We start from the raw sequence: 23,840 nt of genomic DNA on the forward strand, positions 1-23,840 counted from the left end.
ACACTTTGAGTTATTGTTTCCTAACAAGTTACAAATAACTCAAGGTAGACAAAAATGTAAAGAAACTAGAATAAGAGGTGTTCAATGCTTAAAGTTCTTTGAAAGAGGGAACATTTCTTTTGAGTGTCCTTAAAAAAGAATAATGGTTTTGAAAGATCAACATACTGGAAGCCTGTATGACTTTTATTCTAATGAAAAAGAAGTTTTAAATTTTGTAAAGGAAAGTAATTTCAAAAATACAAAAAGACTTTAGTTCTTTACTTTAGATATACATTTACATGGTACAAAAACTCATTCAACTTTTGTTTGATGGTTATTGCAAGTACATCATTAATCTTGGAGGAAATAAACAACTTGAAGTTGTGGTCCCTTCAATACCTTTCTGATATGAGGATAAATCATTTTCAAGAGGGGGGTATGATGGAAACTCATATAGGGAGTTTGACAGAAATCCATCCAGGGAGCTAAAACTTGAACCAGAGTTAGGAAGATGGAAGAAGAAGAAGGACTATAATCTTGTAGAGATGGTGTTTCAAACTTGTTTTTCCCTTCTCTTAAGTCTTATAAATATATACATATATCTTTCTTTTGGGCTTTATATTTGGGCCAATGACCTATCCATCCAGAGAGCTTAGTAAACGACGATTTTGAAGATTTAATTGCATCCATATGAGAGGTACAAAAAATATGTGCTTATAGTCAAATGAAATTCCTTTGAGTCTAGTTTTCAACAAAAAACAATAAACTCATTTGGAGTTTCGTGGAGAAATATATGAGTCAAAAAGTCAGCATAGTTTAGAGCTGTCATTCTAGAACTTGGTTGATTGGATGGAAAGGCTCTCATGCATGCACTTGGCCAAAGATTCAAGGAAGGCTCACATTCTTTGAACTTGGACATGAGAAGCTTCAAGAACCTTTGTTAGTTTAATGTACCTCTTTTAGATTCATGATATTTAGTCTTTTCTAAAGTCATTCCTTCACCCATAAAAAGAGTGATCTACCCTTTGTAATTTTGAACTTGGAAATAAACACTAGAGACATTATGCCAAAATGCATTTTCTTTTCTTCTAAGTTCACTTTGTCTTATAAAAAGACTCTTCCTAACCCTTTACTTATAGGTTGGCCTAACCTCCTTCAAGAGCATCCCAAAACCCGTTCTACATGCCTATCTTCCTTCATCAATTTATGGCTTTCGCTCATCTTTCTTCATCTCCATGGATGCTTCATCAAGTTGCTTGAAGAGGTTTCCATCAAGAAGGCCTTGACTTTTTTAAAAGGAAACTATACACCATGACTATACCAATGAGATAACCTTCACCTACAAGGATAAAAATTTTGTACTTCATCATCTCACACCTTCTCAAGTGGAAGAGACAAGTACAAATGTGAAAGAAGATATAAAAAGAAAGAGACGACACTTACAAAAAAATAATGAAATCAAATGTTCAAAGTGTAAAAGTAAGACACACAAGACCAATAAATACCTCAACAAAAGAATACTCAAGTTAAAGGCCAAAGGCTTGTGTGTAGATTCAAAATATGTCTTATTTCCATCTTCCTTTAGTAGAAAGGAAAGACAAAACCAAATAAGACATTGTGTTGAAAAGGAAAATCACTCCAAAAGGACAAGCATTCAACACAAGGCAAACAAGATCTTAAAAGGAAATGTTCCCAAATTGTAATGCTTTGATCATTCATTTAACCAAAGGTGTATGATCCTTGGGAGCTATATGATCTGGATGATTATTCTAATAACACTTACTTTTGTCTCTTGTTTTTTTTTTTTTGTAAAAGGATATTTGACCGTAGGGGAAGAAATCCAAACATCTCCAAAAGGAGAAAGATTTTCACATGACAACTTGAAGATTTAATGTGAAATCATTTTGAAAAGGGAGTAAGTGATGACATATATAACCATGACCCAAGCACATTCAAGAAGAGTTAGAATTATATATGAAAGGTGAAGCAAATCTCTTTCTCTTGGACCATCATGGAGTATTTCTAGACCTTATGCTAAGGGTTCGATAATGTAGGATTTCTTTTTAGGTTTTATATTAAGGGTCGAGCAGTATAAAGTTTTTGAACAATCTTGCTTAAGTTGTAGTGCAATATTTATATCTAGAATAAGTTATTCTTGGGTGGCTAGTTTTGTAACCCTAGCTTGATGGAAGGTATCGCACATGAGACATGGTGACCAGATGACAAACTTTAAGTGAAGAGTTTTCTTTCAATAATAGTGGTCGTGTGTCATTTTTTTTAGTGGAAATTTTTTTGCTAAAGTGGTTTTCTATATGACAAGCGCTTAGTGGATAGTTTTTTTACAAAGGTAGTGACCATGTGTCCTTTTTCTAGTAGAGAAACTTTTGTTGAAATTACTTTTCACATGACAGTTTATGAGTGAAGAGTTTTTCTAAAAGTTAAAGTGCACATGTCAAGCTCTCATTTACCAAGATAGGATTTTTAGGATTTGGTGCAAGATAATATTTTAGGGTTTTGGTCTACTTTGGAGACACCTTCATCTATAAGTGGTGTCCCCCACCTTCCTTGTAAATCCACTTTGAGATTTGTAATGAGATGTTGTCAAAATTTTGAGTCATTCTTAACTTCTCTAAGTCATGACTAGAACATCACATGAGGTTCCTTTAGCCACCACTATCTAGAGTTGGCCTAACCTCTAAGAACATCATTAATTATTTCCATTTCATCACTTAAACCTCCAAACTGAAACCCATTCTCTCCATCTCCATTACTTCTGTACCACTTTCAACTTCATAGCTTCATCTTCTTCCTTTAGCTCAATCTAATTTGAGAAGAGACTATCACTATTCTTACCTATACAAAACAAACAAACTATCTTTCATCTATTCATCATCAATTTCAACTATCAAGAATTTTAAATCTAATTTATGAAAATAGGGATCAATATTAACTATAACATTTGGAAATAAAGCATTGAACTAATCAAAACTAAAAAGAAAATAAAATTAAAAACGTTGAGTGAATTTTTGTATAGGGTACTTAATTGTATGTAAAATTATATAGGATCACATACAACTAATAAGTATCTCATTTAAATATTATGCATGCATGGTAAATATTATTGTATTAGAGAGGTCTGTAAATTAAATTTTAACTCTAAGTAATTTCATTAAAAAACTATATATATTAAAAACAAATTTCAGTGTTTCACACACTATTAAATATAAATGTTTAGTCTTATCTCGACGAAAATTATGAAAATTTTAAGGTAACAATTTTATATATTTTACAATAGCATTTTAATAAATTAAACCATCAGAAAAAGCTTAAGTTGCCCACAAAATCTATTTATGAAATAATATTACCACTCATATTGTTAAATTATTATTTTTGGATTAAAAATAAAATATAGTGAAATAAATAAGAGAGATGTAGAAGTGGTGGATGGAGCATTGCAATCAACCACCACGTCGCCCCAAAAATGAAGTCAATTATTTAGCTAGTAATGTATTATTCGTTGAAAACGATTGCCTACGACTGTCTCTGCATGAAGGATTGTCATCAAATATTAATTTATTTTTTATTTTATGTTATGTTAATCTTAAAATTTCATAACTTTTGTTTAAATACTAATATTTATAAGATTCGTATTTTTATAATTTATTTTTAAGTTTTAAAAAATGTTTTTATTCTAATAATATTAAACTTTAATATAAAATCTTATAAAGCTCATATTTTAAATTTATAATCCAGTAAATATGTTATAGTATATAATTAAGGACTCAAAACATTATATATTTTAATATGTTCTAACATTTAATTAATGAGAACATTAAACAACAAATACTTTTATGATTAAAGTATTTTTTAAAAGTAATTTACTTAAGTCTTCTTTTATAATTCAAAATGAAGTTTTTCTTTTTTGTATTTTTTAAGAAAGTTGAACAAAAATTTTTTCTATAAAGTTGAATGCATAAGTTCATGTGAATAATGCATAATACTTAATTTATTTTTGTTAGTCTCATACAAATATTTACAGTAAAACACACACACACACACACATATATATATATATATATATATATATAGTATTAAGTTCGAAATTTTTTTAATATAAGTATAAATAGTTTGATGTACTAAAATAAGTACTGGTATCTCTACTTTTTCTAATATATTAAGAAATTATAATTTAATACAAAGTTTTAATTATATTAATTTCGTTTGAAATATGTTAATAATAGAAATAATTAACATATATTTAATCCTTAGTAACTATTACTCATATTTATTAAAAGAAAAATTAATTTTAATATATAATAAATATTTAAGGATTATTTTACTCTTTTTATTTTTTATTTTGTAAATTTAAGATATATATTGTTCTTTTAAAATTAATCACATGTTAATTTTAATTTGTCTTAACAAATACACGTACTAATTTTAAAGTTAAAATACGTCATGAATTATATTAATTATTAATACAAATTAAAATAAAATTAAAATAATTATACTAAAATAAAATATATAATTATTTATTTATATTAGACAGACCATTTACCTTTAAAATAATAAGACCGAGTCAAATATATAATATAAATAAAATTTCAAAAGGTAGTAGTTGGGAAAGTTAGTCCAAAGAACTTTACAGGAAACTTTCAGTTAAATTTACAATATTAAATTAATTTCACATCAATTCTCTAAAACAAAAGTTTTCCAAAAAAGAGGTACATTAATTAAAAAAACTGAAGCAATAATGACTACCCCTATCCTTGAATTCAAATGAATTGCACCATTTGAAAAGAAAAATCAAAGGGATGAAATTCAGAAAATCAAACCCTTACAAAGGGTAACGTCGATTTTTCAGAAGTCAATCTTAGCAGGACCTATACCAAACCAAAATCCTTAATAGTGACAACGATTTCACAGTCAAAAATTAAAAACCCTTTTCCTATTGTTTTCACTATCTGCTCTCTTCATCTTCACATACACCTTCTACTTTTCCTCACCATTTGCCACTCTTTTGCTACCATCATTACAAGGTTTGTCTGGTAGATTGACGTACACTCATCTCTCATCTCACGTTCTTGGTCTTATAAATATAGCATATTGTACGATGATATATGATATGATTGCTAACTTTTCCCAGGCTGAAGAACAGAAACTAAACTTTGGAACCCAAATAATGTCTTCTGATTCTGTTCTTCCTCTCCTTGAAACCCCCATCATTGTGAGCATGATTACTACCATTCTAATTCTCATTGTGATTCTTCTCAATTCAATTTATGAGTGTTATGTTTATTTGGCAGGTGGGGTTTGGTGGGGTTGGGGTGGATTTTCTGGCAGTAGTGCCAGTTTTTCCTAAACCTGATGCCAAGATCAGAACCACTGAATTCAAGGTTTTTCCTTCTCTAGCTTCCACTCACGCTCTTTTCTTTCCTCTTTCTTCTATTATTGTTATTATCCTTGATGCTATCATGGTTACTATTCTGCCTTTTCAACACCTCAGATTTGTGATAACTTTGAGCACATCACACCAAGCATCATTAATTAAAATTAAAATTATATGGTTTTGGCTTCTGGGTCCTGAAAAACTTTTTGACGTTGACTTTAACAGTAACAAAACCATGTAACCAACTCTACCCACTCACTGTCGGTAGAGTGGACCACTATTTTTTCCTTTTACAACTTAAATAGATAAAATAATTTGCCTTTGTTTATTTAAAATAATGTCATCCTGATCACAACTTTAATTATAATGTGTGGCAAATTTTAATTTAATTGTTGCTTTTTACTGTATAGTACTGAATTATTATGGATAAACATTATCATTCTTGCTTGAGTAGCACTACTTCTATATATTTTTCAGAATTTTTCTGTTTTAACTCGGGCAAATTCACGGTGGATATCTTTTTTCTTTTACTTTTTAAACATGAAAAATTATTATTTCTTGTTTTTTAAAATTACTTTTCCAGACTGAGCACTTCCTAACATTGGTAATGTGATGATAAGGGTGATTAATTTTTTGTGCCATTTTTGGTTTGGCAGGTCCAAGGTGGTGGAAACACTGGAAATACTATGACATGTGCTGCCCGTTTGGGCTTAAAGCCAAGAATAATTTCTAAGGTTTCTCTTGTTTGCATGACATAAGCTTATGATAGAGTACTAAACATCATGATTGGGGTTAATTTCTTATGATTATGCAATTTGAAATCTCTAGGTTTCAAATGATGCTCCGGGTAAGAGTATGATGGAGGAACTAGAGGCTGAAGGGGTGGATACCTCTTTTTTAGTGGTATGTATATGTCGATGTTTTTTTGTTAGTCTGAAGAGCAGAGAGTTACAAGCACCTGGATGCTCTTCCTCTTACAAAAGGAAAAAAGGAAAAAGGAAACAAAAGCAAGAATATTTTTAGTAAAAGTAATTAAACCTTGTATATACATACATACATACATATAACACACACACACACACACATATATATATATATAGAAATCATATCTTGTGAGATACAATTTTAGTTAACTTTAGTCTTTTGACCATCGATTTTGATAGTGCTATGAAGATTGACTCTTCTAATGCTTTTTTTCCTTTATACATGTAGTTGTTGAATCATAATAAAATACTCTTATTTTTGGTTGCATAACTTGCTACTTGGTCTGTAATAGCAGTATGAATAAATTCATGAAAAAGGTTGTAAATGGCACTTTATCCTTTTGTCATTTGCTCTTGGTTGTGGCAAGCAAAACAGTGCTCAACCCAATCTCTATTTTGAGGGTGTTCTTTCATTGATTCTTTTTTCCATTTCTTTTCAGGTCTCGGAGGAAGGGACTTCACCCTTTAGCTACATCATTGTTGACAGCCAAACGTATGTGACGTACTTAAACAATTTTTAAACAAGATCTATGTTTATTATCTTGGCTAAGTCTGTACATTTTCTCACTTGATGGGCTTGAAAAATGAAAGTTTTGACAATGACATTTTTGTAAGCACAAAACTTTAATGCAGTTCTTTAACTATTGTTCGTGTTGTTCTTTAGTCAGAATTAAAGTTTCACTTTAATCTGCATTATATATTTTTAACCTCCAAAGTATCATTACATGGATCAGGTAAAATTCTAATTTTTTAGTTAATTTTCACCAGAGAACAACACTAAGAATTTAAGAAAATTGCATTTAAGTTTCGTTCCTTTATCTAAATTTCTTTTGAAATAATGATAAAACTAGATTAAAGTTGTGAGGTTAACAGTGACTCAACATTCTTCTTTGTTTATATTTGCAATTTATACATTACAGTGGACATTTGCAAGAACATGATGGAAATACAGTAGAATAATATCTTCATATGAAAGTTTCTTTCTTGATAAATTGTCATGCCTAACTGAAATGATTTAAATGACTCCTTGTACCTGATTGATTCAGGTGTGCAAAATGATTAAACCTGGAAATTTAAACATTCAGGAAAACAAGGACATGTATATTCACCCCAGGATACCCTCCAATGGTTCCAGCTGATCTTCCAAAAGCCAATTTGTTGTCTGCACTGGATGGAGCAAGAGTGGTCTATTTTGATGCAAGGATGACTGACAGTGCTCTTGTCATTGCTCAAGAGGTAATTACATCTTAGTTGTTACCTAGTTTGGGTAATGCGAACTTCCATATAGAATTATTCTCATTAGATTTGTGCTCAAGTCAAATTTGTGACTGCTGTCAATACTTATTATGGTTACTGATTCAAATACCAGCAGTGATATAAAATAACAGATCATAAGCCTCGTAATTAGGATAGAAAACTTCAAATCCCTTTTTTGTATAAAGTATTGTGAAAATACACCTGATTATGCATCTGTAAATGAATCATTACTAGACTCACAAATGTTGTCCTTAATGTGATTGCTTTTGACATTTGAAGAGAAAGCATTTTGGTGAAACATAAGCTAAATTTAATTATATTTTGTCCTTTCAGGCATTTCGCCAGAATATATCTATCTTGATTGATGCTGAAAGGCCTAGGGAAGGGTTGAACGACCTCCTTGGATTGGCTGATTATGTTGTATGTTCTGAAAATTTTCCAAAGGCAAGTTACTCAAACTATCATGAAGTAGAATCCAAGAATATCTCAAATACTTGGGACCTGTGAGTCCTTTTCAAATTCAAAATTGTTTGTCTTATAGTCAGAAGGACCTAGGAGAACTATTTAATCAATTTTCTTTTGCAAATTCAAATTGTTTGTCCTATAGTCAGAAGAATACTCTAGGAAAACTATTTAAAGCTTATAATAAAATGGAAATATGAGTTTGTTCCTATCTAACATGTGGAAGGACCTCCTTGTAGAGTAGAACTTGGGACTTGCTTTAGGGCATATCATACATGTTACATCATAAAGCATAAAAAAAGAGGATTATGTAACATGCATGGTGTATGCATCCCCCACCCTCTTTCTAAAGGCATCCACCAGATTGTCCCATGCTGGATCTACGTTAGGAATGTGCCTTAACATCATTTATTACAGGTCTATATGTTTAATGTGGATTCCTAAAAATCAGGTCAACCTGATATTTAAAAGGAGGAGGTAAAGGAAAACTGGTAAATCAGATCAAATAAGACATAACTAGTGAATCAGGGCCTGTAATGGACAATAGTTGATCAGTTCTGTGAGTGAACAACTTGTCACTAACCATTTCCTTCCAAGTCTAACATGTGACCATTTTAAGGGCTCGTTTACTTTGAGAGAATCTGTTCTGTTTCCATTTTCTGTTTTCACTTAAAATTACAAAAATTTCACCATTTGTTTCCTAATTTTAAAGATTTGTACTAGAAACCATGAAATCAGCTTTCATTGTTTTCAGGAATTCTTTCCTAATTTCATCTTTTTCGATTTTAAAGTTGTTAGAGAACTAACTGAAACATTTTATTCATTCATTCACCCTTACAAGGTTGAATGTTTGGGCATTATTTTATTTCATGTATGGTTCTCTATTCTACTTGGTTGAACTGTTTGTGTGATATTTCTTTCTATATGAATTGTATTTATGATTTGAGTAACAATTTGACAGGCCTGGACAGAGGCATCATCTATTCCAAGAGCACTACTTTCAATTATTTTAAGGTTGCCAAGACTTAAATTTGCAATTGTAACTTTGGGAAAAGAAGGCTGCATAATGCTTGAGAAGTGTGTAGATGATGGTAAAAATACTTGTTTACTTCTTGTTTTTGGCCCTATCAAGTTGAATTCATATGAAAAAATAGGCAGAAAGTGTAGTATCTGGATAAATAGTTTTTTTTACAATTAAATTCTTCTGTAGCATAAGTTGCAATTACTTTCTGGCAGAGAGTTCTCATGTAGAAGAGATGGATGTTGACACCTGTTTAACATCATTAACAAAAACAAAGGACGATAGCACAGCCATGCCAACCTGCATAGCCTCGGTAATAACCTGCTATTTATTGTTAAAATTCTAGGTGAGCTCTGATTGTGCAATGTGTTCTCTTATTTATTAAACCATTGGACCCTGTAGGTATATGGACTGAACTGCTTCTAATAATCTGTCATATGAAACACTACTAGTACTAGTACAAAGTCGTCACTTACACAAGACTTGTCTGTTTTATCAAATGGCACAAGAGCTTGTCCAACTGGTAGATATATACATATTTCTGGTAGAGATTGTTCAGACAAAAAAGAGTCACATTTTAAATGTCCAAAATGGGAGAAAGTTAATTTAGGTTAGTATTCCTGGGGCAAGATAACATTGGTTAACAGAATACTGCAAAAGCAACTGATACTTTTCCCATGGATATATGGACATGGCAAAAAAACTGTGAGACTTTTTGCACACAACTTATTTTTATTGTGGAAAGAGAGTTAGTTGATCCTTTGGCAATTAAGATAAGTACAGATCAAAACTTCTTTTCATGTTGATCAAATGATCGGCAACCTAAAGGTATGCGATGGGATACCTTTTTTGCAAAGGCATTTTGATTCAAATGTCATGGAACTTGAAATTTCTAGCATTCTATTAATTGAGGTTAAAAATTTCTATACCTGTAACACCATTTTTCATAACTCTGATTTACGGTAAATGTTGGCTAAACAATGTCTGGTTGCATTATATTCATGTAAAATCCTCTTGGATTGATCTTTTTGCTTAATCCTCCCAGCCAGTTACAAAATTAATAGCTGAAGGGATAGGATCTGTGTGTGGGAGGTTATATTTTGGGACAACTGAAAAGATTCCACCATCAGAGCTTATTGATACAACAGGTGCCGGGGATGCATTTACAGGAGCTGTTTTATATGGTAAGCGCAATCTCTTCATATAGGAATTTTCTGTTTTTTCCTCTATACAGATTCTACCCAATTTCAGAGATAGAGTTATATTGTTCACCGTAATTCTATTGTATCCATCACTTCTTCCCTCTCTAACTTTTGATCATGTCATTTGTTCACTGGCTTGTTAGTTTTGCTCCTTTGATGCTACAATTTCAGAATTTACATGGTGGTTATTTTATCTGCAGCGATCTGTGCCAACTTGCCACCAAAAAAAATGTTGCCTTTTGCTTCTTATGTGGTAAGCAAGAAACGAGATGGCTTAATTTGGATTTATAACGTAATCAATGGTATCACATGCAAAAAGTTGTACACAAATACAGAACAATAGAGAAACACACGTGTTTTTTTTATACTTTTCTATGTTCAACTTAATTGGAAATTTGAAGATAATCAAGATTGCTTTTGATGCTAATTACAGGCAGCTGCCAAATGTAGAGCCCTTGGAGCTCGTGCTGGCCTTCCATACCGCACCAATCCATACCTGACATCTTTTACTGAGAGTATAGTATAGAGTCCTAAACAGTTCATCTAAATCCTAGATTAATCATGCAAGAAACAAGGCTTCAGTGTAGGAATTTTTCTGCTGTCTTCCAGTTTATAATTAATCATGCAGCTCAAATGTTTGTGTTTGTATGTCTTAGTGTAGCTAATTGTAACTTAAATTGTATAGATGTTGATAAAAATGTGTGTCAAGTTCCAAGTTACTAAGATCTACTTTTTGCAATAAAGTGTATTTCTCTATCAAGATTGCTTTTTGTTATTCTTCTCGCTTCTTTTTCTTGTTTTGTTAGCTTCTTTTCTTCCTAGAGTTCTTATTTTTTATTTAGAATTTGAAGAAACATTGGCATTCAGTGGTTCAAGTAATGCTTAATTTTCAATGTTATTTTGAAATCAAAGCATTCAAGTTTTTATAAAATTTGTAATAGAGTATAATATAGGTTGATTCTCAACAAACAAATATGTATTGTATTTAAATTTTAATATTCTTTCTATGCATACTAATTTAAACATTTTTAGAATTTAAGTAAAATTCAAATAGAATTAAAATACAAACGAAGATTAAAAACAAAAATAATTAAAAATGAAAGGTTAATTCACAAATTTACTATTCATAGAATTCATTTATGTTCTTCAAAGTTTAAACAAGTATACAGTAAAGTAAATTAATTCAATCGAATAAGAATCATTGATTACTTAAATTAATAGAAAATTGAAAAACACTAAACTAAAACTGAAAAAAAAAAACCCTCAAAGTGATTACTTAGCAAGACGCTCTCAATTTTTTTTAAAATGTTGCACCTATTTATATATTTTACGTAAATAAGCAAATTTACAAAAAAGAGGTTATGGAGAATTTTATTTACAGTCACAATTTTTAAATAAAGAAATTATATTTAAAAGTACGAATTTAGGGTTATTTTACTTTTTTTTTTCTTTTATTGATGAAGTGCAGCACCTTTTTGGCTTTTTATATTTTTCCTAAAATCGTAACACGGTTTTTAATCATGTTTGTTTTCTATTTTTTAAAATTTTTTATTATAATCATATGATACATAACTATGTGTAATATTATGATTTAAAAAAATCCAAAAAACAGTCTTGTGTTTAAATCGATAGATTTAGTGACCTATAGGAATGAATAAGATCATGTGTTTCAAAACAATGAAAAGGCAATCTAAAACTATGTTTCAGAAAAGACAAAAACTAGAAATGTAATCCACTTCACAAACTCACCATGAAAAGTTATAGGAAAAAATATTTGACACAATTTATTATTTATTTATATTATTATGCTGATATACTTTAAATTTAATGAATAAATGATACATATAATTGTAAAATTTTTGTGTTAGTATATTATTTTCTAAGATTATATTTATAAAATAAAAATTTTACACAAAAATTAATTTAATTTACATAAAATCATCTTAATAATAAAGATATTAAAACAAAGGATTAAAACAAAAATAATTAGTATTTAAAAATTTCATAAGAAAATCATCATATGAGATAGTTAGATTAGAGTTTAATATTTTGAGACTTGGAAAATACTTAGGAATAGGAATATTGGTAGATGAGATACAGTTCGAGTAAAATTAATCTAATTTAATATTAAAAATTTTGAGCTATAAATAGAAAATTAACTAATCGAGATTTTACAAAAGTTATCATTTTTCTAAAACATACTTATATTCTCTTCTTAGGATATTTTTTTTTTCCATTTGATAAGAGATTTTTTTTATGTAAATAAAATGTTGTATGAGAGCTCATGTTTGTGGAGTTTTGTATAAAGAGTTTAAGTTGAGGTAAGGAAGGTTAATTGTTCTATTGGGTTTGTTTTTTTTTAAATTAGTTTATGTTTTGTGTGTGGATGAATGTAAGTTAAGTTATGATGAGTTGAAAAGTAATTTATACTGATCGTTTTGTTGTTTGTGAATGTTTTGATTGAATCAAACGAATCAGTGTGGTTGAAGTTTTATGTTAAAAATATAAGATATAAAATCAATTCTAAAAAACAAAAATTTACCTCATTACGTGTTTTAAGTGGTTCCGTCAGTCATATAATAATATAATTTGTTGTTGTTGAGATTTTGTTTTTAACGATTTAAATGTCATCGTAAAAAATAACTAAATTAAATATAAATTACGAAATTAAATAACTAAATTAAATATAAATTGCGAAATTAAAAAATACATTGAACATTAAAAAAAATAGTATCAAACAAAATTCACGAAAATAAGGATCAAATTGGTATTAAACTTTATATTTAAAATAACTTCCATTACTTGTCTTGAAATTAAACTAAAGAAAGAAAATTTTTACTTTGAAAAGATATTTCTATTAGGAAATATATAAAACGGTACAATATATGAAAAATATATAAAGAAATGAAATATTTAATTATGGCAAAATATGAAGCAAAAGAAAAAGAAAATGGTAGGTTGAAATAGAAGCAAAGTTGATGAAGTTGAATCTGGCGCCACCACCACTCACTCACTCTCACTCGCTAACAAACCAAAAGATGTGGAACCTCTGCGCTGTTATTCCCAATGCTTCTTCAACCTTCACATTCAGCGTTCAACCTCATCCATTTATCAACTTCGTCAATGTAATTCACTCTCCCTCTCATCTTCTTTCTCTCTCTCTTTGCTAATTCTGTAACTATTTGTTCTTAATTTGCGCTTTTTGTCTCAATTACTTTGTTTGGGTCAAAGAGAAGGAGAAGACCTCGCTGCAGGGTTACCATGTCCTCCGATCCTCAAAACGCCGTCGTTGTAAGCTCTCTCTCTATATACATCATTCCATTTGAAGCATTGTCGTCAAAATTAGAGAGTTTATTTCTTTAATCTTTACATATGTATGTATGTATATATGTGTGTGTGCAGGTGGGATGTGGAGGGGTGTCTGTCGATTTCTTGGCAAGCGTGGCCGCTTATCCTAAGCCAGATGACAAAATCAGAACCACAAATTTGAAGGTACCTTCTTCTTTCACTTTTCATGAATAATTTTCTGTTGTGCTAACATTTGCTGGTGGTTTTTATCAGGTTCAAGGAGGTGGCAATGCTGGTAATGCCTTAACCTGCCTTGCTCGTTTGGGCCTAAACGCAAGGCTTATTTCCAAGGTTGTTTTTTTCATTTAAATAAACTAAAGTTTTAATTTTTATGCACTTAGAATTAAAATATATATATATATATATATATATATATATATATATATATATATATATATATATATATATATATATATATATATATATATTACACTGTCAATTAATCAGAAATCACTGTGGCTATGACTTTTAAGGTAATTTGCTGTATTATTCAATAGATTTGGTATACGTATCAGTTTGTCATTTGATGAAAGTGTAAAACCTTTAAATGATCAATGGTTCAGTGCACTATTTACTCATGTCCCTCAGAATTTCTTTTGTAAAAATAAAGCTATCGATAATATTTAATGGTTTAAATTTTATACTGATACACACACGGTTGGACAATTATTAGGTTGCTGATGACAGTCAAGGCAGGGGTATATTAGACGAGCTGCGAGCTGATGGTGTAGATACATCCTTTATAGTGGTACTTTTTAAGACGGTTCTCTTTGTAATTTTTACTCTTTGTGTTGGATATGAACAATATTATGATTCCATGGTGAAGTCGCTATTAGCTTCTTTTAACTCTTCACCAGGTTGTGTATGTTTCTGTATGTATACATTTTTCTTAACTTCAATGCTATTGATGCTCTCAATGTTGTCTTTACACTCCCCACTAACTACTTATTGTAATTTCCTCCAGTGTATGTTCTGAATTTTGCAATTAAAAGCAGTTAGTGATGGTTGAGAATAGACAATTAAGAGAGCATCTGCCCTAACTATTTTTTTTAATAATTTTTTCAGTGGATGCATTCCCTGTTATTTGCAGGTGTCTAAGGAGGGAACATCACCATTTACATATATTATTGTCGACACCCAAACGTAATGGTCATTGGCTTACATATATGTTACATATCTTGACTTTACTGAGTATATTCATGGTCTAATTACGAAGAGGTGGGGGCACAGAGTATGATTTGTGTATCTAGTCAAGATTTGGATCACTGTCAACTGAATGTTTTTAACATAAAATTGTAGACATGCTGCTGTACTTCTATTTGCTTTGAAGAATAAAAATAGGAGGAAATGAACAGAAGCGGCAAACTTTTCAGTTTTACTTTTACATGTCTATTGACTATAACTTGCATGTCTCCATTATCTTGTGTTTATCCATAATTGGCCTACACTTGTTTCAACGAACCTTCACTGCATGAATGAGACAGAAATTGCTCATTAGTCGTAATAATACAAAAAAAAAACTATTTGCTATCATTATTAATTATAAATTGAGTTCTTTAAGCATTGTAACCTGACTTCATTGCTATCTTCTAGGGAGATTGTTGATAATTTTATTGGTAACCTGATTCATTCTAAGTGTGATTTTTCAGGAAGACCCGTACTTGTATACATACCCCAGGATATCCTCCAATGATACCAGACAACCTGCCAAAATCAAGTTTGTTATCTGCATTGGATGGAGCAAAAATTGCTTATTTTGATGGCAGGTTGCCTGACACTGCTCTACTTGTTGCCCAAGAGGTTATCATCTAGACAATTTATTTGCAACTGTGATGCAAACTATAAGGCCTAGTCATATTTCATAGTTGAATCAGCAAGAAGGAAAATAGAAGCCGAAGGCTTGAAGCATGCAAAATTTAAAAGAAGCATACACTTGTTGAATAGAAAAAGGGAAAATTTAAGGGGGAGCGGGGTGGAACCAACCAACGAACCTTAGGGAGAGAGCTTTTTACGAGTATAGTTTTACTAGTTTGTGAATACTACAAGTACCATTTATGTAATTTCCCTTGGTATTCTTTTACACATTTCTCTCTTTTATCTGTTTTCCCCTGCCTGTAAAGGAAGTTGGGGATGGACAAAGAGAGCTTCATCCGAAGGGAAGCAAACAAAATTTTATATTTTTTCAGTGCAGGCAGTGAAAAAGAATATACCCATCTTAATTGATGCAGAAAGGCCAAGGGAAGGGTTGGACGATCTCCTAAAACTAGCTGATTATGTTGTATGCTCAGCAAAGTTTCCAAAGGTAAGTGTGTTTTTTCTCTAGAATTGGTGACAAATGTATTATACCAGATTTTCTCTCATCAATATTGTTTTCATTTCATAAATGTTGAAATGATTTTAACAGTCCACTTTGCTGTTCCCAGCCAATCAGTAAATGTTTTATTTACTTTGTAAAATATATGCTGTTATCTCTCAAGAAAAGAAAAATCTATTCTCTTCCTTTGTGCGTTTGGCACGCTCATATTTGTAATATCGAACATTAGCACGCTATTCATTTCAGTTATCTACTCTGTATGCTATTCTTTTTGTGATGGAAAAGGGACATTGCTTTCCTGATTCCAATGGTACATATCATTTCCCTTTTCTGTTTGCCGTAACTTTTTTTTTTTTATTTCATACACCTATATATCCATTTATTTTACTGAAACCTTATTTTTACTCCATTCTGTGGGTTTAATTATTAAATAAACATGTACTCTTTTCTGCTGACAGGCATGGACAGAGGCATCCACTCTTCCACAAGCACTTGTTTCTATGCTTTTAATGTTGCCCAACATAAAATTTGTGATTGTAACTTTGGGAAAAGATGGATGCATAATGCTGGAGAGAACGGCTGATAGTATGTATAGATGATAGTGGCCATATTAGCATATTTTATTCGGTTTTCATGTAAAGATAGTTTCATTTACTGAGCCTTTTCTGGCATCAGGTCCTTCTGCAGAAGAAGTGGATGCTGACACCTTATTGGAATCATTGGAGTTAAAAAGGAATAAGAGTGTATCCACCCCAACCTGCATACAATCAGTAATGTCAACAAAACCCGGAATTATTTTTCCTTGATTTTGGTATTACTGAAATCTCACCCCAAGTTTTATGACACTGTATGGGGTAGGGTGGGCTACTTAGAACAACTGATGTTGTTGGGCTATATCAAACACCCAGCTTTTAGTAAGAAAAATGTTAGCAACACACGCTATGTTATTGGCTGAAATTTATTGAAAATCACAAATCTGTATGATTCCCACTTCTTTTCAATTAATTTTAACTAATACTACTGAGAATGTTGCTATCACTTCTCTCTTTTGTAAAATCATTTACGATGTACTAATGTATTTGGTAAGGGCTTCAAAAAAATTTTAGATGTAAAGCTTGGACACTAACACAGACATAGAGACAGAAAAAATTCTAAAATTTGTGCGATAAGGACATGGAGCATACTTTCTTGACATTTTCTTAAGAATTTCCTAAATGAAATTGTCAGTAGTTTAACTGGCTACAAACAAGTACAATTTTTCTGTTAAAAGATTTTAAATATTGTGTCTGGGGAGTGTAGTGTAGAAGTGTCTGTGTCCAACTTGCAGACACAGCACTAAATGGTGTGTTTATACTATATGAGATTTTTCTCTAGCTCTAATTTTGGATTATCTTCGGTTTGAACCAATTTCAAATCACTGAAGTGAATTGTTGCGTTCACAATTAACACCAGTGTTATAATGCTTAAACCAAGCATTGGTGCGTGTTTTTTAGACATTCACAAGATGAATATATTGTCTCACACTAACATGAGCTAGACATTTTTTGTAAACCGTTCTGATGATAGCCTCTAAAACTCATTTTTTCTTATTTCTAGCAATATTAATAAAGGATAGGGATGACAGAAAACCTTTGCAGAAATGACCAAATATAACCTACATTCTTTTGCCAATCTTTGACATGGAAGACTCTGAAACCATTAAACCGCCAAGGCAATCTTTGTCTACGTTTAAACCAATACAAAGGAAGATTGAGCAACTTGTGTTTAGTATTCCTTGTCACTCTATGTTTTAGTCTTGGATTGCAGCGTTCAACTTAATCTCTTCTACATACTAATTTCTTTATTTTCAGAGTTAATGTGTAAATTGATAGCAGTGTTACAGATAAATAAAAGTATTCTACAGCCATTCAAAGTAAAGCCAAGTACTTGGATCCTTGAGGTTCTAGGAATAGGGATTGTAACTTAAAAAATTCACGTTCTTGTTTGGGATTTTGGTCAACTTTTTAGTCATACGTTTTTCCCTTTGATTCACCCAGTCAGTGGCAAAATTGAAGGCAGAGGGGATAGGAACAGTTAGTGGGAAGTTATATGTTGGAACAGCCGAGAGTATTCCACCATCAGAGCTTGTTGATACCACTGGTGCTGGGGATGCTTTTATTGGGGCTGTAATCTATGGTAAACTCTACAGCTTTGCTAAATCTTTTTCTCATAGTCTTTGGCAAGGCCGTGATATCAGAATGTGCGACTTGCATATAAACTTCCACATGTCTTATGTTTATTCTTCCTGAAACCATATTTAACTTCTCTGAATACACGGATGACATCTGTTCTGTGCTTATTATTTTCAGCTATCTGTGCCAAGTTTACTCCAGAGACAATGCTATCCTTTGCTGCTAGTGTGGTATGCGATCTTATACTCAATTATCATTGCACGCGCACACACAAATACAATGTGCTATATGCATGGCTTATTTTGTACTTCAATTGGGACAATGCAAATGGAGTGAATCTATTGAACTAAAGTATATATTTTATTATTCGATTGGATAATTTTTTGCCCACTAATGACTCTAAACTGAACCCTTCGCATTGAGGGAATGGGTCAGGTTCGAGAGCTTATTCATTTTATTGCCACTTCAGGCAGGTGCCAAGTGCAGGGATCTAGGAGCACGGAGTGGTCTTCCTTATCGTGCAGATCCACACTTTCAATCCTTTATATTGGAGAATTTGAGTACTTCATCTTAACATGTAATAATAGGTACCTGTATTCTGTTTCCAAAGCTAGGTTTTCCGTTAGTTAGTTATGCAACAGTTTCAAGTATAAATAGCTTGTAATCTTCCATTTCAGATGAGATGTCTTCATTGGGATATTCGACTTAGTTGTTCAGTGGAGCTAATGATCATGGCATTTAAACTTTTTGCCTTCTATATATTTGACTTTTTGTAGTGGAAATGAGGATAGTATCTGCTTTTTAGTTTTCACTTCGCTTGAGTTAACTTCCTCATGGATTACAATGAAATCATAAGATAGTGTGTTTTGGTGCTGTGAAGAAAATTGAAGGTTTTGATACAATAGAAAAAAATAAATGAAAGGTTGTTACCGACAACTTTATTTGATCAGTATAAAACTTAGAAAGCTAGAAAAATTTATAAAATGGAAATTCATATCCTAACTTCTTTATACAGAATGTAATTTAAAAAAAGCTACCATTTCTACAAATTTTAAGTTCAGATAATTGAACATTCTCTACCAAAGTATGTATAGGAAGTTATCCTTTCATATACATGTTGCTTTTAGGTTGCGGTTGTTTAAAAAAGTCAGGAAAATTTACCAGAATGTGTATGCTATACACAATCTTGTTAGATTTTTTTTTTTTTAAGTCCTACTTCTATTGTTATTTTTGTTTATTGTAGTCATGTTTATTAAACATAATTTTTATTAATTTTAGTGAAACCCTACTTATCAGGTATAACTTTTATTTTTATTTTTACTAAAATTGTGTTTGACAAATATAATTTTGATACAAAATAGTAGAATTTGTAATTTTAATTAAAAAAATATAATAAATAAATAACATTTGTGTTGTTAAAAATAATAAAAAATAAAAAGTTGAAATGGTGTTCGAGTAACACGATTTCTTGGTATACTTCATACTTCACATGACTTCCCAAATTTTGATAATTTCTTAACAATTGCTGTAGAATGATAAATTTTTCAAGAAATTAAAATGGATATTTGGTTATATACCGAAAGTTCTAAATGAAGAAAATAAAACAAACAAAATTTAATTTCACAATAAAATTAAAAAATTAAAGTCATATTTATCTCTTCAATTAAAAGTAATAATCATCTCAAATGAAAACTAATCTGTTATTTTTCTATTGTAACAAAATTGAATGTGTTCCATCTCAACAAACAATCTCCAATTCTTCCAAATGTGAAAATGTTCAAGGATAAATCGTTAAGTATAACACAAATAAAACACTCAGATAATTGAAATAACTTAACGCTAACAAAAAGATTCAAAACACACAATTAAAATAATGCAGCAATCCTCTAACTAAAAAAATAATAGAAATGCATAATATAAAAAATAGAAACCAATATTAATAAAAGAGTTAGTAGCATAAAAATAGCCTTCACCTGATCCAAGCCTCCTCCTCCAATCAAACCCATCTACAATTATCCTGGAAATTCTACTAGCATGCCTATTTCAATTTCATTTCATTTCAAATTTAATAATTATCCTTTATATTCCTTCCAACCCATAATTTCTACTCCTAAAGTAATTATTTATAAGAAACAATTAAAAAACCAACAGTCTAATCTAAAGTATTTATTTATAAGAAACAATGATATAAGTAAGCCTGTAAAATAAAATGAATCAAATAGCTCAACTATTTCTGCAATAACCGAAATTGAGCTTCCATCAGGAATAAAAAATGTTATCTGGTCACAGTAATAAAAGAGGATACATAATAGGTGACGACAGGAGGACATAAAAATCAAATAGAGTTGGAGAATTCGATCATTCGCATAAAATTTCCCATTGCAACGCATAGGCGACACATTCTTCTTTTGAAATGGTTCAGAACAAAATCACAACATAGTACATTTTTCTAAGATGATTAATTGAGCATGAAATGCCCGTCTGAATAAGAAAATCACTGCTTGTTCAGCCAAGAATGCAGTAATATATACATTGTGCACAATTACCCAGGAACATTTCATCCTGTATCATGTATAAGGATAACCTTTATTTGAGTGCCCGTAAATGCACCTAAAAGACTTTGTTTTTCTCCAAATAAAGTTCACATTGGAATTAGCAAGACTAATAATAGATAAAAATATTCCAACAAGCAGTGATAAGTAGCATTTACAATAATTTAATTAAAAGCATTCTAAAATAACTTGCAAGGTAAAGTTCAATATAAGAAAACACTATTAAAACCTAACTGCATATAGAATCCAGTTTCTGATGTGTTGGATGATCCCACAAGAACATCATAACCATAAACCAATACATTTATAAAAATAATAATCTCAACAAACCAAAGGTTTTGCATCAAAGGCCTCTCTTACTTCCAATAAGTTGGGGCAATATCTTTTTGCAAGAATCTCAACCTGCTCAGAAAATGACTTCCCTCCATGGTCTCCAATATATCGGACAATTTGGTTCCATCGTTTTCTACATGCCTCACCAGTCCTGTGCTCAAGCAGATCGTCCCAATCCACCTCCTCCGTGCAGCACGCATCCAAGTTATATAAAGCATCGACCAAGCGATAGTCATCAGTATCACTCCATGCACCAGTAGCAACCATTGGTGATCTTAATTTATCATACCACTTGTGGCAACAGCTCACGGAGGTTCTAGTGACCAACTTATCACCAATGGCCTCCCAACCAATATTATCTCGCAACATACCATGTTTTGATTTTCTATAACCCTGTGAAGCCCTCACACGTAGGTCCAGGTTCACTAAATCAAATAACTTTTGATACTCCTCTTGGGTCCATCGTCCTTTATTTGTATTTCTTAATTTCACTCTACGCCATGCATCCTTCACATGAATTCGATTTTTTCCCAATGCGTCAGCTACTTGTCTCCAATTAGATCCATGTTGTTCCTTGACCTTCCGTAAAAATTCATACTCTTCAGGTGTCCACTTTCGCATCTCACTCCTTTCAAACAAAATATGGGCACGAGTATACACACTATTCTTTGGCCTGTGGGGTAAGGCTGCTGCAATTTCATTCCAACAAGATCTAACTTCCGGATGAGAACTGCAATGGAGAACCATATCTAGACCTTCATCTCCCAAACCACGAGACTCTATAAAATTATAAACAGCCGATTTAATCTGCTCATCTTCTTCTAGTGTGAACCGTTTCCCACGGACTAAGCCATCACAACAAACCTCCACTTGATCAGAAAAAGTTACCCGTTTGGGTTTGGATAATCCACTGCATGCAGGATTAGGAGACTCGTCATTATCTGCCTTGGTTTCCTTCTTTGTCATCATATTTTCATTCTTGCTTTTGTTATCTTCAATCATTTTTTCCTTCTTACTCTTCCTACCTTCAAAATCATCTTCACCTTCATTCCTTTGAAATACATTATACTCCTTACTTTTGTTTTCTTTACTCATTTTTTTCTTCTTCCTCTTCTTACCTTGGGCATCATCTTCATCTTCGTTGTTTTCAAACTCATTATACTCCTTACTTTTGCCATCTTCACCATGTTTTCTTTTCTTCTTCTTCTTACCTTTGGCATCAACTTCACCTTCATTCCTTTCAAAGACATTATCCTCCTCGCTTTTGCTTTGTTTACTATATTTTTTCTTCTCCCCCTTCCTACCTTGTGCATCATCTTCGCCGTCATTGTTTTGAAATTCATTATACTCCTTACTTTTGCCTTCTTCACTCAGTTTTTTCTTCTTCCTCTTCTTACCTTCGGAATAGCTTTCACCTCCATTCCTTTTAAAGACATTATACTCCTCGCTTTTGCTTTCTTTACTCAATTTTTTCTTCTTACCTTGGGCATTGTCTTCAACTTCATTGCTTTCAAATTCATTATACTCCTTACTTTTGGCTTCTTCACTCAGTTTGTTTTTCTTCTTCTTCTTCTTATTTTTTACATCATCTTCACCTTCATTCCTTTCAAAGACGTTGTACTCCTTACTTTTGCTTTCTTTACTCAATTTTTTCTTCTTTCTCTTCCTACACAGGGCATCATCTTCACCTTCATTGTTTTCAAATTCATTATACTCCTTACGTTTGTCTTCTCCACACAGTTTTTTCTTCTTCCTCTCCTTATCACCTTCGGCATCACCTTCACCTTCATTCTTTTCAAAGACTTCATACTCCTTACTTTTTCTTTCTGTACTCAACTTTTTCTTCTTCCTCTTCTTACTTTGGGCATCATCTTCACCTTCATTTCTTTCAAATTCAATATAATCCATACTTTTGCCTTCATCACTCAGCTTTTTCTTCTTCTTCTCCTTCCCCTCCGTTTTGTATTGACTATAATCTTTATCTTCATTGCATCTGATTTCTTCTTCTTCATCAATCATCTGCATATCAAGCACCCGTTTGGACCATAAATGGGATATTTAAGTACCAAGAGGTGGTATGAAAAACACTACATAATGCATATAAATAAAATAATGATAGAGAAGAACCACAATCTTCTCTGTCCAGATTAAAATATTTAATGCGATTTTTCACATCCAGTGCACCACTAAACTGTTTTTTCAATATTGTACGCAAATAAATTTTCAACTACATCCAGATTATAACACAAACTCTCTTGGAAAATAGTTGTCAACCAGAGATTAGCAGAAGGTAGACGTTTATTTCAAGTAAAAAGATGAGTAGAAGCTCAAAAGAATGTAATTTCCTTCTCATTTGAAGTTTTAAAAGAGAGAGAAAAAACAATGAAACCCTAACAATATTAACGATTGACAACGATAATTTGGCTATGATTGGAACGGAAACTACAAACAGGTTAAAAGAAGAAAACCGTACCTGAGCGTGGTGCTTTCAGGCGGAGCGCGGCGGCAAGGAGATGACCGTTGGGGGAGCCGAGAGCGAGAGGAGACTGCGACTATGGTTTGGAAGGAAGAAACAATGTTTACATTAAAGAAAAAAAATTCCGAATCTACATTTTTAAATATACTAACGATTTATAAATACGTTTTTATCAATACTGTTTAAAATTTAGATTCCAATAAATAAGTTTTTGTGGTCCAGCACATTTGTTGATTCATTTCTTGTATAATCTACATTTTTTTTTAATTTTATACTTTCAATAACTATTTTTTAAAATTTAAATAAATATTTTTTTCTAATTTATTCTTTTACTTTTTTAAATTTAAATAATT

General features: G+C 31.5%; 3 protein-coding genes across 9 annotated transcripts; 2 read left to right on the forward strand and 1 right to left on the reverse strand.

The window, feature by feature from the left end:
* Positions 1-4,785: 4,785 nt before the first annotated feature.
* LOC108324306 (uncharacterized) lies at positions 4,786-11,053 on the forward strand. 4 transcript variants are annotated; one of them, XM_017557225.2, is made up of 13 exons: positions 4,787-5,027; positions 5,126-5,206; positions 5,286-5,375; positions 6,025-6,102; positions 6,197-6,271; positions 6,792-6,844; positions 7,437-7,587; positions 7,942-8,052; positions 9,032-9,161; positions 9,307-9,404; positions 10,137-10,275; positions 10,494-10,546; positions 10,727-11,053. In XM_017557225.2, the coding sequence occupies exons 2-13, from the start codon at positions 5,162-5,164 to the stop codon at positions 10,817-10,819; spliced, it is 1,116 nt and encodes a 371-aa protein (XP_017412714.1). In that variant the 5' UTR covers positions 4,787-5,027; positions 5,126-5,161; the 3' UTR covers positions 10,820-11,053. The 4 variants fall into 4 exon arrangements, with proteins under 4 accessions (XP_052731574.1, XP_017412714.1, XP_017412713.1 ...); XM_017557224.2 differs by having other exon boundaries at positions 4,787-5,018; XM_052875614.1 differs by lacking the exon at positions 6,197-6,271 and having other exon boundaries at positions 4,786-5,018.
* A 2,204-nt stretch (positions 11,054-13,257) lies between these two features.
* LOC108324097 (uncharacterized) lies at positions 13,258-18,883 on the forward strand. 4 transcript variants are annotated; one of them, XM_017556919.2, is made up of 14 exons: positions 13,260-13,418; positions 13,525-13,584; positions 13,696-13,785; positions 13,855-13,932; positions 14,315-14,389; positions 14,732-14,784; positions 15,291-15,441; positions 15,833-15,943; positions 16,414-16,540; positions 16,631-16,725; positions 17,992-18,130; positions 18,304-18,356; positions 18,596-18,713; positions 18,804-18,883. In XM_017556919.2, the coding sequence occupies exons 1-13, from the start codon at positions 13,272-13,274 to the stop codon at positions 18,698-18,700; spliced, it is 1,284 nt and encodes a 427-aa protein (XP_017412408.1). In that variant the 5' UTR covers positions 13,260-13,271; the 3' UTR covers positions 18,701-18,713; positions 18,804-18,883. The 4 variants fall into 4 exon arrangements, 3 of the variants coding, with proteins under 3 accessions (XP_017412406.1, XP_017412408.1, XP_017412407.1); XR_008248140.1 differs by having other exon boundaries at positions 13,258-13,418; positions 18,304-18,713; XM_017556918.2 differs by having other exon boundaries at positions 13,261-13,418; positions 18,596-18,883.
* Positions 18,884-20,778: 1,895 nt separating this feature from the next.
* Positions 20,779-23,622, reverse strand: LOC108324039 (RNA polymerase I termination factor). The gene is made up of 2 exons (XM_017556829.2): positions 23,485-23,622; positions 20,779-23,030 (listed from the first exon to the last, which is right to left on the reverse strand). The coding sequence occupies exon 2, from the start codon at positions 23,028-23,030 to the stop codon at positions 21,000-21,002; it is 2,031 nt and encodes a 676-aa protein (XP_017412318.1). The 5' UTR covers positions 23,485-23,622; the 3' UTR covers positions 20,779-20,999.
* Between the last annotated feature and the right edge of the window lie 218 nt (positions 23,623-23,840).

Source organism: Vigna angularis, chromosome 3 (genome assembly GCF_016808095.1).
Source record: "Vigna angularis cultivar LongXiaoDou No.4 chromosome 3, ASM1680809v1, whole genome shotgun sequence".
Taxonomy (NCBI): domain Eukaryota; kingdom Viridiplantae; phylum Streptophyta; class Magnoliopsida; order Fabales; family Fabaceae; genus Vigna; species Vigna angularis.